The 14,321-nt window shown below is 38.7% G+C and overlaps 1 protein-coding gene across 1 annotated transcript; it reads right to left on the bottom strand.

Moving 5' to 3' along the window:
- Positions 1 to 3,001: 3,001 nt before the first annotated feature.
- Positions 3,002 to 13,533, bottom strand: LOC110597389 (lipocalin Cav p 3.0101). The gene is made up of 6 exons (XM_078035555.1): positions 13,477 to 13,533; positions 6,955 to 7,085; positions 5,536 to 5,606; positions 4,202 to 4,312; positions 3,177 to 3,278; positions 3,002 to 3,021 (listed from the first exon to the last, which is right to left on the bottom strand). The coding sequence occupies exons 1-6, from the start codon at positions 13,531 to 13,533 to the stop codon at positions 3,002 to 3,004; spliced, it is 492 nt and encodes a 163-aa protein (XP_077891681.1).
- Positions 13,534 to 14,321: the final 788 nt, after the last annotated feature.

Below are 14,321 nucleotides of genomic sequence, written 5' to 3' on the forward strand. Positions count from 1 at the left end.
CACACTCAACCCTTCACATGCTGAGATTGGAAAACTAATTTGAAAATAACATGGCTTTACAATAAGTGTTGGTGAGGACGTGGGGAAAAGGAACACTCATACATTGCTGGTGGGACTGAAAATTGGTGTGGCCAATATGGAAAGCAGTATGGAGATTCCTTGGAAATCTGGAAATGGAACCACCATTTGATCCAGCTATCTCACTTCTTGGACTATACCCAAAGGACTTACAAACAACATACTTCAGGGACACAGCCACATCCATGTTTATAGCAGCACAATTCACAATAGATTAAGTATGGAGCAAACCTAGATGGCATTTAGTAGATGAATGAATAAAGAAAATGTGACATATATAACAATGGAATATTACTCAGCAATAACAAAGAGTAAAATCATGGCATTTGCAGGTAAATGGATGGAGTTGGAGAAGATAATGCTAAGTGAAGTTAGCCAATCCCAGAAAAACAAATGCTGAATGTTTTCTCTGATATAAGGAACCTGATTCATAGTGGGATAGGGAGGGGGAGCATGGAAGGAATAGACAAACTCTAGATAGGGCAGATTGGGGGTAAGGAAAGGGAGGGGCAGGGGGGTAAAAAAGAAGTTAGAATGAGATAGACATCATTACCTTAAGTACATATATGAAGACACGAATATTGTGAATATATTTTCTATACAACCAGAGACATGAAAAAATGTGTTCTATATGTGTAATAAGAATTACAATGCATTCTGATATCATATATAACAAGTTAGAATAAAACATTTAAAAATATATATTTGTATTTCCATAATTTTTAATTTATAGTTATTTTATTAAATTATTTTAATTGCTTTTTAAAAAATGTTATCAGCAGTCTGGCCGTAAGCCTGTCCTCTCTACTGATATGTAGTAGAAAACTTGAATTGCACAGAGAAAGGTGTATTATTCAGATTTTACACTGCTGTGATTAAAAATCCTGTCAAGAGCAATTTAGAGGAGGTAAAGTTTATCTGAGGATCATAGTTTCAGAGATTCAGTCCATGGTTGACCAACTCTATGGCTCTGGCCCAAGGGGAGGCAGAACAAAATGGTGGCAGGGCCTGGAGGAGGAGAGCAGCTCAGGACAGGGCACCAGGAAGCAGAGAGAGCTCTGCTCACCAGGGACAGGATAGAGACCCCAAAGGCACAGCTCAGGGACCCACTCCTCCAGCCACACCCACCTACTGCAGTCACCATCCATTGAGTCCATTAAAGTGGATTAATCCACTATTAGTCTACACCTCTTATAACCCAATCATTTCACAATATGGTGGCAGGGCCTGGAGGAGGAGAGCAGCTCAGGACAGGGCACCAGGGAGCAGAGAGAGCTCTGCTCACCAGGGACAGGACAGAGACCCCAAAGGCACAGCCCAGGGACCCCCTCCTCCAGCCACAACCCACCTGCCTGCAGTCACATCCCAGTTAGTCCATATCAGGGAATTAATTCTCTATTATGCCATACCTCTCATTATCCAACCATTTCACCTCTGAACTTTCTTTCTTGCATTAGCTTTTGGGTGAGAGCTCATATTCCCAGCATAATAGATTTACACTCATGATGGTACAATTCATCCTCTTCTCTATACTCATGATGCAGTTACCATTTATGCAAGTAGTTTTTTGGATGAGGGGGTCCCAGGAGTTGAACTCAGAGGCACTCAGCCACTGAGCCCTATCTCAAGCCCTATTTTGTATTTTACTTAGGGACAGGGTTTAACTGAGTTGCTTAGCATCTTGCCATTACTGAGGTTGGCTTTAAACTCAGGATCCTCCTGCCTCAGCCTCCTGAGCCTCTGTGATAAGAGGCATGCACCAACCATGCCCAGCTATGCAATTATTTTTAAGAAGAATGATTTCCTGTTTTCTTATAAATCCATCTTTTTAATTGTTGCATTAACATAAGTGTTTCTGAAATTCAAATGAACTTCTTCAGACACATATTTGTGCATAGAATATCAAATTATTTAATCAGGAATACAGAAACAAGTATAATAAAATATAGAAGAAGAGAAATAGGAAATTAGCAAGACATATTTGCAACTTAAAAGAAGAAATTACATATGTTTAAAACATGGGATGTTTTATCTTCATGTAGATTATTCTGCAGTTCTTGAGAAGATGATACTGCAAATATTCCTGATCTCAATAGCATCTGTAAGCATGTAAAATTAAAAAAAAATAATAAGTATCTGATCTGATCTTAATGGCATGATGTGATTGAATATTTGAATAAAAAGGCAAAAATCTATTCATGTGTAATAGAGTGGACAGACGCTCACACAGGTTTCTTTTCACATGTTAGTGTATGCTTACGTTCAGCTGCTAGAGGGAAGATTTTTATAGGAAAATACACTTTTGCAGGAAGATGGTCACCTCACTTTGAGAGGGGTTAAGGTGCATACTGAAGTGCACAACACATTAAAAATTACTTGACGAGAGCAGTGGTGCATGCCTGTAATCCCAGTGATATGGGAGGCTGAGGCACAAGGAACTCAAATTGGAGGCCAACCTCGGCACATTAGTGAGATGCAGCCTCAGCATAAAAAGTAGAGGTGGATTGTGACTTAATGGCAGAATGTCCCTGGATTCAATCCCCAACACACACACACACACACACACACACACACACACACACACACACACACACGATTTGAGAAATCTCCTCTAGGGTTATTGAAGATGTCCCCATTGTAACATACTTTATTCACAATGGAGTCCACCAAAGACAATGTTATTTGATGGCTGAGTTCTTTACAAAATTCCCTCAGTCTCTCTCCAAATTCAAAAACCCCACTCTGCACCCCAGGGTAGTCTTTATTGTCAATGTTTTAAGCACATACACTCACCTCAGCCCCCTTCAATGGGGACAATTTCACTACTAAATACTTATGCCAAATATCACGAGGTGGAAAATCCTTAACAGAACTAAAAAATCAGGTGATACAAACCTTAAGAGTCTCCTCATCAACAAGGTCTTTAGGTAGCAGGAAAGTCATCTGTGAAAGAAAGGGGAAAGGAAACCATGATCACTGGGGTTGCTCAATGTCTATGGATTTTCATTTTGCAAATGGAAGATCAGAGTCAAGCTCACTGTTCTTGGTTCATTTCAGGTAACTTGTCTATACCACAGGAAATGGAAAAGTGACTTTACCAATTTCCATCACATTTCTTATGTTTTTCTTTGGAATGTTCATTTTCACCGTCAGCTCTTCAAATCTCTTCTGTTCCTCCTTACTCACACTGTTTTCTTTTGCTGTGTTTCAAGATGGATAATGCAGACGGGGTTTCTGTTAGAAAGCGTCCTCTGGGTCACATGGTGTAACCATTATTCCCACCATTGCCATGCTGTGTCTAAGGCTACTGTTCCAGATCTCTCTTTAAGGACATGAAAACACTGTGAAATCCACATATGGAACATTCTATCATGGCCCCATTCTTATGACTACTGAGGACATTGAAGACCCTTTATTCTGTCAACTCAAACCTGCCCAAATCTTGTGCTTTCTCCATAAGAAAACAATGGCCTGAGGTTTTGGAATTATTCTACCCTGTTGCTTCTCATTTTTGCCGTGTCTACATATTAGAATCCACTCTTCTGTGCTCTGGACCACAAATCCAATATTCAATAGCAGGAGTGAAAGTGATCTGAATTATTTATCTAGCACATTGGCATGATTGTCGCTGCATATAAAAAATAGCAAACAAGAACCATCTCTTCCTTCATCTAAGACAAAATAAACTTCTACCCCCACAAATTTGACACGTGGATCTAATAACACAATGGTGCATACTGACCTGTCATTTTTTCTGAGGCATGAGTCCAAACTACAAGTTCTTAGGGGGAACCGGGAACACTCTGTGTGAACAGCTCATGTGATTGTTTATTTAATGAGCAAATAATGTAAGCTTTGCCATTGATCACAATCTTAGGCTAGAACAAACAGTTTAAGGTCAAGATGAATGTGGCCATGAATTCTGAAACCAGTCTACTGAATCCAACATTTCATACATACGTATTTTTTCATATATTCAATTCATTTTGTATTTTTGCTGGTGCATTATAGATCTATGTATAGTTATGCAAAACTAAATACATGCTCCTACTTCTCTCCTGTGTTAAAAAAACAGAAGAAATTTCTATACTGTTCCCTAGCGGGTAAGAGTCATGATACTCACCAGCCAGCACAGTCGCACGTACAACTTTGCCGTTTTGGTCCGTATTTTCATTATAAAATTTTACAACTTGATATGTGTAGTACTTGATTTGGAAGGCATTTTTACCCAAGTCTGGGAAGGAAAAAGAAACACTTCAAAATTCAATATAGTCAGCTTTAAAAAAGACCATATGCTTTGACTTATTTGTCATACGTTAATATGGATCCTTTCTTCAATAATTGTCCCTGTTTCACTAAAATTCTACCTAATTTGTTAGAATTGGGTAAATAGCTACAGATCCAGGGAAGCAATTTCAGATCCCCATGGTCAAGAGTCCCAGTCTTGGAACTGCCTATTCATTACCAGATTGAATGTTGTTCCTTGGAAGCAGCAATTCTGGTTGTAGGATCTGTAGGAAGATGGTAGATGGGCACCTTGCACTTTTTTAAATCACCTCCCAAAAGCCAATTTTTAAATTTTCAGCAAATTTATGACTCAATGGTCAGGCCAGCCAGTATTATAATGGAACTTCACCAATATAGACTGGAATATATCATGTTGAACTTAAAATGCTCCAAGTATCATTTTCTATTATAGTAGATTACCAAGGAAAAGATATGCCAATAAAGGCCTCAGGAAATGCTAGATATATATGTGTGTATATTATTGCAACATATTGCTGTATGTCTATATTTAAATGAAAATAAAATGAGTCTGACAAAGATTGCAATATTGCATTCTTCCTTTTCTATGCATAAAATAAAGTAATAATGCATTAGGTCATTTAGTATACTGGGAGTGGTGTTTGAAAATTAGATATTTGATATCTTAGAAGTCTATAATTTTGTTTCTGTTGGATTCAACTAACATTCAAATTATTTGCAAGTTGATATAAATTTTCTGGTGGTTACTTTAACTATTCTCACTCTTATCTTTGGGGTTTCTGTCAATTATACCATAATTCATTGATAGCGTGTGCATTACTCATCTTTTGATGAAATGGTAGTGTGATCATGAGCAAAACTCCCATTGAAGTAAATTTCATAATTTAAGGTTACTTTAGAAAGTTCCCCATTCCAGAAATGCACATGAAATATATACCCAGGGAACCATCCTGACATATAATTAATGCCAACATCCAACATGGCAACCTGAGATGATATGTACCTTATCCTGACTCTGTCTGATGACTCAAATGCTCACAACTTCATGAGCATTTCCAAGGTTGCATTAGCAAATAGAAGCAGAAAGAGTGACAGTATCCACACACCCCGATATGTGTGATCTCCAAGACCCTGCACTGGGACATACCTCCAGGGTTAGATCATGCAACACACAAAAGAGCAAATACTAACAGACAGCGTTGTAGACATCATCCTGGATTCTGTTCCCCACAACTAAGAACTTATGGCATTTCTTCTTCAACCTTAAAAACAAAACGAGAGAGCATACACTACTTTTTCCTCATCTCTTCTTGCAAACTCCCTTATATTTGCTTTCAAGAACTGTAAGAGTTGCAGTGCATTCAAGGTCCTAAAAACCATCCATGATTTCTAAAAGAACAAACAAGGCTTGTCCTCGGAGCAAATGCCTGTTTATTGAGGAACAGCTCTGCATATTTATAGAGCCAGGGGTGGTTTGACAGTTGGCATGGGTGCTTTTTGATTGGAGGGTAAGGATCAAGTGAGCCAGCAGGGCTCTGATTGGTGGGTAAGGATCATGTGAGAAAGCAGGGCTCTGATTGAACGTCTCTTCTTGGGTGAGGGGGAAATTAGTTTTTGGAGCTGCAGTGACTCCCAACAATTTCACACTGACAGAGATATAATGTCTCCACTTTCTGAATTTTGCTTTGCTGTTCTGTGACTGGTTTTACTGATTGTCTTGTGGGTGGGGTAATTCATGGTGGTGTTGGAGACTGCTGGGCATTGTCCAGCTGTAGTATCACTGACCTGGACCCAAAGACATCCTTACCTCTCACTCACAATTGAGACAGCCAAAGAGGTCTCCATTGTATCCCTTGGAGGGCTTCACAAGGGTGATTTGCTATGAGGGTACAATGTTAAAAAAAACTATATATATATATATATATATATATATATATATATATATATATATATATGCATATATGTTGCTTATATACATCTTAAAATATATATATATATATATACATGTGTGTTCATACAAGTATTACATTAATATTATATACAGATTTAAGTATTTCCCTTATACAGGAAAATGCCTACACAATACTAACAATTCTATAAATACTGACTTTTAAAAATATGTATTTGTTGATTAAATATTGACTTTCAAAATGTCAGGTACAGGATCATGAGTGACATGGGTAAATGCAAGGTCCTGCCCATTGAAGTCATGCTTTAATCTGATTGGGATGCCACCATTTCCAATACATGTAAAATGGCAAAGACTCCAACTCAGGTCCTGGGGTTCTGACAGCCATTGGCACTGGGTTTGAGCTTCCAAGGACAGAGTCTTTCCTTCCTGCCTCTGAATCTCTGTAGTGAATAATGTGGTTCAACAGGAATCACAATCACAATTTCCTCTAAGGAAACACCACTGCACGAGATTCCCTGGGGTCCACCTACTGAAGTCCTTGTTTGTTCTTCACAAGCCTATAACACAGTTCCATGAAGACGGGTCAGAAGACTCAATTCTGTGAACATCATCAAGACGTCTCACAGTGGATTTGAACCCAGACCACGTGTCAGAGGTGAGCTCTCTTGTTTCTTTAGGTTCAGGAGAGTTTGACTCACCTGATGTAGAAACCGAACGCAATCTCATTAAAGTCATCCATGTGATGCAGATGGGCTCTCAGTTCCCCATCTTCATTGATTGCCTGTGGATCATCAGTAGCTAGGAGAACCGTGCGACAGTACCCCGTGATCTGGAGAGGAAAGACCAATGGAGTGGATCCTGACTCTTCTTTCTCTTCTCTCACCCACATTTATCACAACCATGAGACACTTTAGGTTAGAAGTGTTGAGAGCCACAGCCAAAGGGGCCCCAGCAAACTTCCAGCTGCCAGCAAACTTCCAGCTGCCGGCTGATGATTGGCTCACAGCGGCCCCAGCAACATTTAGCTGATTGGCTCCTCTGCGGTGATGTTCATTGGGCTGTTTCCCTGCCCTTCAGACTGCCAGCTGATGATTGGCTCACAGCGGCCCCAGCAACATCTAGCTGATTGGCTCCTCCACGGAGCTGCTCATTGGGGGACTTCTTTGGCTCCGCCCACGCGACCCAGCCAATCGGCCTCAAGAGCAGGAGGATTGTGGGAGGTGGAGAGGCTGGTGTGGGGGTGAGAGGCTTGTGGAAGCTGGTGGTGGCAGTTGTGCTCTGAGAGTTTTTCCCTGAGGAGCTGTTTTTTTTTTTTTTTTTTGGCGTTTGTAGTTCTAAAAATAAAGTTAGTTCCTTTTGACAAGTGGCTCCTGAATTGGGCCCAGACAGACTGTGGCAATATATGTATATATATATATATACAAGACAAGGTGATAACTTGAATATTTAAGATCAACACAATATATTCCAGTCTATATTGGTGGAGTTCCATTATAATACTGGCTGGCCTGACCATTGAGTCATAAAATTGCTGAAAATTTGAAAATTAACTTTTGTGAGATGATTAACCAAGTAGAAGCTGCCCATCTACTATCGTCCTACAGATCTTGCAGCCAGGATCGTTGCTTCCAAGGAACAATATTCAATCCATTAATGACTAGGCAATTTCAAGACTGGAAATCTTGACGATCTGAAGATTGGGATCTGGAATTGCTTCCCTGGATCTGTAGCAACTTATCTGGTTATAACACATAAAGTGCCATTTTAGTGAAATAGGAGTTATTATGAATGGAAGGGTCCACATTAAACTGTTACAAGCAAGTAATAGAATATATATATATATATATATATATATCCAGACTCAGGTAAAAGTGTTATCAAAATCAAGTACGTCTCAGTACGAATCATAGCAATATATAATGAAAATACGGATAAAGATGGCAAAGTTAGACACATTACTGGGCTTGTTGGTGAGTATCATGTCTTTTACCCTCTGGAGAATAGAATAGGTATTTTTTCTATTTTGTTGGTAAAGGAGAGAAATGTGGGGCTGCATACAAAGAAAAATAGAAAATGAAATGGAAAAATAGGTATGTATAAAATTTAGAATCAGTACACTTGTTTCAGAATTCATGACAAAATACATTGTGAACTTAAAATTTTTGTTGTACCATAAGTTTTTGAAGAGTGGCAAAGCTTACATGTATTGTTCATGAAATAAAGAGTCATATCATCCATTCACATACAAGGTTCCCAGGTCTTCTAAAAATAGAGAGTTTGGACTCACACATCATAACAAAAGACAGGTCAAGATGAAGAATTGTGGTATCAGATTCACGTGTCAAATAGGTGGGAATAGAAGTTTATTTTTTCTTAGATGAAAGAAGAGACACTATTCATTTGTTTCTGTTTGTATTAGCAGAGCGGACAATGGTAATGTGCTCCATGAAAAGTTCAGATCATCTGATCTCTGGCTATTGAATATTGAACTAGTGGTCCAGAACACCAGGGAATGGATTCATATATAGACATAGGGAAAATAAAAAGCCACAATGTAGAAGAATTTTAGATTCTCAGATCCAAGATATATTCAAGAGAATTAAGATTTGGGCAACATCACATTGACAGAATAAATGGTCTTCAATGTCCTCAGTAGTCATAAGAACTGGACCATGATAGAATGTTCCATATGTGGAATTCACAGTATTTTCATGTCACCCAAAAGTGACCTGGTACAGTAGGATTAGACACAGCATGGCAATGGTGGGAAAAATGGTTACAGTATGTGACCCAGAGGATGCTTTCTAACAGAAACCCCGTCTGCATTATCCACTTTGAACCATAGCAAAAGAAAAAAGTCTGAGTGAGGAGAAACAGAAGAAATTTGAAGAGCTGACGGTGGAAATGAACATTCCAAAGGAAAACATCAGAAATGTGACAGACACAGGTAATGTTCCCTCTTCCTGCAGTATAGACAGATATCTGAAATGAAACCAAGGACAAGGAACTTAATTCGGATCCTCCATTTGCAAAATGGAAATCTGTAGACATTGAGCAACCCCAGTGATCATGTTTTCTCTTTTCTTCACTTTCACAGATGATTGTCCTCCTAACTAAGAACCTTCTTGATGAGGAGACTTTTGAGGTTTGTATTGCGTGACTCTTAGTTCTGTTAAAAATTTCCCACTTGTGAAAGTTGGTATGAATATTTAATAGTGGAATTTTCCTACTTGAAGGGGACTAAGATGAGTGTATGTGTTTAAAACATTGAAAAGCAAGACTACCTTGAGGTAAAGAGTGTGGTTCTTCAATTTGGAGAAAGGTTGAGGGACTTTTATGAAGTACTCTCCATCAAATAATATTAACACTGGTAAATCCAGTGTGTCAGTGTTTGTCCATTTTACAACACATGTACTTTGCCTTTTTATTCAAATGCTCACCCATATCATGTCATTAAAATCAGCTTGTACATCTCAATGTTTTTTTGCACCCTCACAGATACTAATAAGATCAGGAATACTCGTTATCTTCTCCAAGTCTTCAGATTTATCTATATGAAGAACAAAAAGATATTGCCCACAATTCAAAATTATTTTTATTCATTTCGGTGAAGGTTCAAACTGTGTCTTATGGATTCTCTGTCTGTTCTCTTCTATGTCTCACCTGCTATTCCTGAATTCATAATTGATTAAATAAATTGAATATTATATGCACAAATATGTGTCTTTGAAGACATTTATGAGAATCTCTATGCACAGAAGTACCTATGCCAATGAAAACACTAAACAGCTGGGTGTATAAGACAATGATTATTTTAGTTAAACTTAGTGGCAAAAGTGCCTCCTGAATACAGAGGAAATAATAAGTTCTAACATTACAGATATGAATGTGGTAAGGTTACAGAGGAGGGGTCCAGGAAAAAACTCATGAATGAGAAAATGCAAGACAATTCAGAGGTGAAAGAATTACGTTATGAGAGTTGTGATCTAATACTGGGTTAATCCACTAGAATGAGATAACTGGATGGTGACTATAGGCATGTGGAATGTGCTGCAGGAGAGGGTCCCTGGGCTGTTTCTTTGGGGTTTCTATCCTGTCCCTGGTGAGCAGAGCTCTCTCATCTTCCTGGTGTCCTATCCTGTGCTGTTCTCCTCCTCCAGGACCTGCCGCCATTTTATTCTACCTCCCCTTGGACCAGGAGCAATGGAGGCAGCCATATGTGGAGTGAACATCTGAAACTATAAGCCCCCAGATACACTTTAGCTCCTCTTAAATTGTTCTTGTCACGTCTTTTGGTCATAGTTTTGAAAAAGATAATTAAAATAGACTTTTCTGATGCAATGCAAATTATATATCACATATCACTTGAGAAGTCATCTGCATGGTTAGAATAGGTTAAAAAAAGAAGACTCGTGATGGAAACATACAGGATGCAATACAAATGTCCTTCCTGACATAAATGAGGGAAGGATCTTGGTTAACCAGAATATTTTTACAGTCTACTTTGCCCTGACGTCAGAAAATATTCAAATTATTATGTGGTTGAGCTGCATAAATGTGCTGCACGTGGTAGGGCCTGGGTTCAATAATGTCCTAAAACATCCAATTTAGAAAGTTTCTCCTGGTCCCTGGGGATATATCCCCAACATTTCTCAATAGTTATGTTTCTTAGTCAACACTATAGAAGAGACGGGTACAATGTGACATGAGGCCAAGGCAGAGGACTGAAACCAAGTAAAGATGACAGATGAAGAATTGTTCACATTATTCTCAAAGCCTAAAGGTTACAGAGAGTCTTGTTATGGTTAAAGAAACATCATAGACACTTCTGTTATAAAGCATCAGTCCCCACTGTGTTGACAGAATGCCTAATGTCCAACCTACCATCTACCCCCAAAGAACCAAAGTTGCACGTAGGAGACAAAGCTCTTCTCATAGAATGTTCCAGCTTAACAGCTTCATTTGTGAGAATCAAAGGAGCTGACTCTGACCTCAGGCTCCAGGTCTGTGAGAAGCTAAAATCTTCTGTGTAAACCATTAGGTTGGGACTTTGTCATGCCAGCCCCAGGCACTGACTCATCCCTTACACTCTTCACAGTAATAAAAAAAAAAGGGTTGGAGGATATGAGCATTTTCATTTAAAAAGCTCCCAGGAATCTAGGACTCAACAAACTTGCTGAACTGTAGGTAGGTACCAAAGGATCTTATGAATGGCATCTAAACATAATGGTGAGAGTTAGTGATTTGTTTCATGGATCAAAGACAATGGGAAGCTGTTATGGTGTGCATGGGAGGTGTCCTCTGAAAGCTCACATGTGAGCGAATGCAAGAGGATTTGGAGCAGAAATGAATGGATTATACATTTAGCCTAATCAGTGACTTAATCCCTGATGGGATTAACTGATGGTAGGTGAGGTTTGGCTGGAGGAGGTGGGCATTGGGATCATGACTTTCTGATATAGATTTTTTTTTTTAATCTGGAGACTGGTGACTCTGTCTCTCTGTTTCCTGATTCCATGTGAGCTGCTTCCCTCCACCACACTCTTCCACCATGTCGTTCTGCCTCACCTTGAGCCCCAGTGAATGGAGCCTGCTGTCTAAGGACTGAGACTTCTGAAATGATGAACTCCCAAATGAACTCTTTGTCCTCTATAATTGTTATGATAGGATCTTTTAATCACAGTGACATAAAAAGCTGACTAAAACAGATGGTCCTCTGTCTGCAACACTTTCCCTCTCTCCAGAAGCCTGGATTCTCCTGAATAATCCTCCTGCGGAAGCTGGTGGCCGCCATCTTGTCCTGGGATCACCTGGTATTCTCTCTCTTCTTCAGGTTCCATACTCTTCCTTGCAAGTTCGCATTTCCCCCTTTTCTATGGACATGATCCAAGTTAAATTAATACACACCCCAAGGGCCTCGTTTTAGCTTGATTAGCCACTGGGGACACTGCTCCTGAGGGACAAGTTTCAACATAGAAATTTGCAGGCAGGGCTCTCAATTCAGCCCATCTCAGAAACTTCACTTTCTCTCTTATGAAATGCTTAATTAATCTTATATCTCTTGGGGAAATCAGTTTGTCTGGATGAGTTGACCTTCAAATGTATGGCTGGTTTCATTTATCTAATATTCTGTTACATATTTTTATATGCTTTAGATGAACATATGTCTTCAAAATACATTTTGATTGTCAATTACACACAAACACACACACACACCAACACACACACACACACACACACACACACACACACACACACACACACACATATATATATATATTCCTAAGTACTGAACACAGGAGAGCTTAGCTACTGAGTCATATCCCAATCCCTTTTTGTATTTCATTTTGAGTCTGCATCCCAATAACTTTCTCAGAGCCTCACTCTTTATTGTAAAGGTAATTTATGACAAACTCAAGGTCAGCATTGTACTAAAAGGAAGAATCACTACAAGCATTTCCTATAAATTCAGGAACAAAAAAGGCTGTCCATTCTCAAAAATTGTATTTGTGAGAATATAATCCTTGAAATGCTAGCCAGAGTAATGAGAAAAGAAAAGGTAATCAAGGGGAAACAAACGGGAGAAGTCAAACTATCTCTGCCAAAGATATTATCCTCTAACTAGAAAATGCATAAAACTCTACCAGAACACTATACTAGAGTTAATAAATGAGTTTAGCAAAGTAGCAGGGTACAGATCAAAACATACAAAATCAGTGGATTTCCTATCCTCCCACAGTGATTCAGCATGGAAAGAAATCAGGAAAAATCATCCCATTCACAATAACCTCAAAAATTCAATGTTTAGGTCTTAATATAAACAAATAGGTATAAAAGCACTGCAGTGAAATTTTTAGAAAAATGAAGAAGAAATTGAGGAAGATCTTAGAAGATGGAAGGACAGCCCATGTTTTTGGATAGCCAAAATTAATATTTTAAAAATGGCCATACTACCAAAAGCAATATCCAGATTTTATGTAATCTCAGTAAAAATAACAATGACATTCTTCACAGCATTACAAATGTATTCTTATATTTATTTGGGAGAATGAGAGACCCAGAAAAGGTAAAGAAATAATAACTAAGAAAATCAAACCAGGTGACATTATCTGAAATTATACTACAGAGCTGTATTTACAAAAGAGTTTGATATTGACATCAAATTGACACATAGAGCAAAGGAATAAAATAGAGGACCAAGAGAGAAATCATATACCTACAGCTGTCTGGTATTTGGCAACGTTGCCAAAAATATATCTTGGAGAAAAGACCGCCATTTTAACAAATGGTGTTGGAGAAAACTGGATAACTACCTATAGCAACATGAAATGACACCTCAGTCTCTCTACCCCAAGAAAATTCAAATCAACATGCATTAAAGATTTAGCAATTAGACAAGAAATTTTATAACTGCTAGAAGTAAATTAGGTAAAAATATTTGAGTGTACTTCAAATACTGACATGATCCTCATGTTTGGATCCCCATGATCCTCACAGTTAGGGTTGGTATACACATGACAGCCTGTGTCCTACTACTTTCAGAGAGATGGACCCTGGGTTGATCTAATGTGGTCAGCTAATGAGGGTAATTCAATTGGATAACTTGAAACCACATGGATCTCAATTCCAAGGAAGGCTTGTGAATTGACTGAAAGAGCATTTGTATTTAATGTTATTACTATTGAAACGTCTTCTTAAATTGAATCATAGACTCATGTGAGTGGTGCCTTCTCACCTTCTATCTCAGGTATAAATGTTGTAATCTAATATGGTAGACCACGTGTACCATCTTTGATTCTAGAAAGTTTCTAACAACATTCTCCCAAAATATTAGAGAAGTTATACAGGAGCTGGGAATAGATGTTTTGGACTTCATCTTCCACTTCTGCGATCAGGGTCAAAGATGAAATAAATATTAGTGTCCACAGATCAATGGCTTGCTTTGTGCTTCTGCCTCAGATAAAGGTCGATCACTTGCCCAACATTAAGCTGCTTCTAGTACTAATCCCATTAGTTTCATAGCAGATTGTCCTCCACCGCCTTTCCCTGCCAACCAGGACACACT

This window comes from Ictidomys tridecemlineatus, chromosome Y (assembly GCF_052094955.1).
Source record: "Ictidomys tridecemlineatus isolate mIctTri1 chromosome Y, mIctTri1.hap1, whole genome shotgun sequence".
Lineage (NCBI taxonomy): Eukaryota > Metazoa > Chordata > Mammalia > Rodentia > Sciuridae > Ictidomys > Ictidomys tridecemlineatus.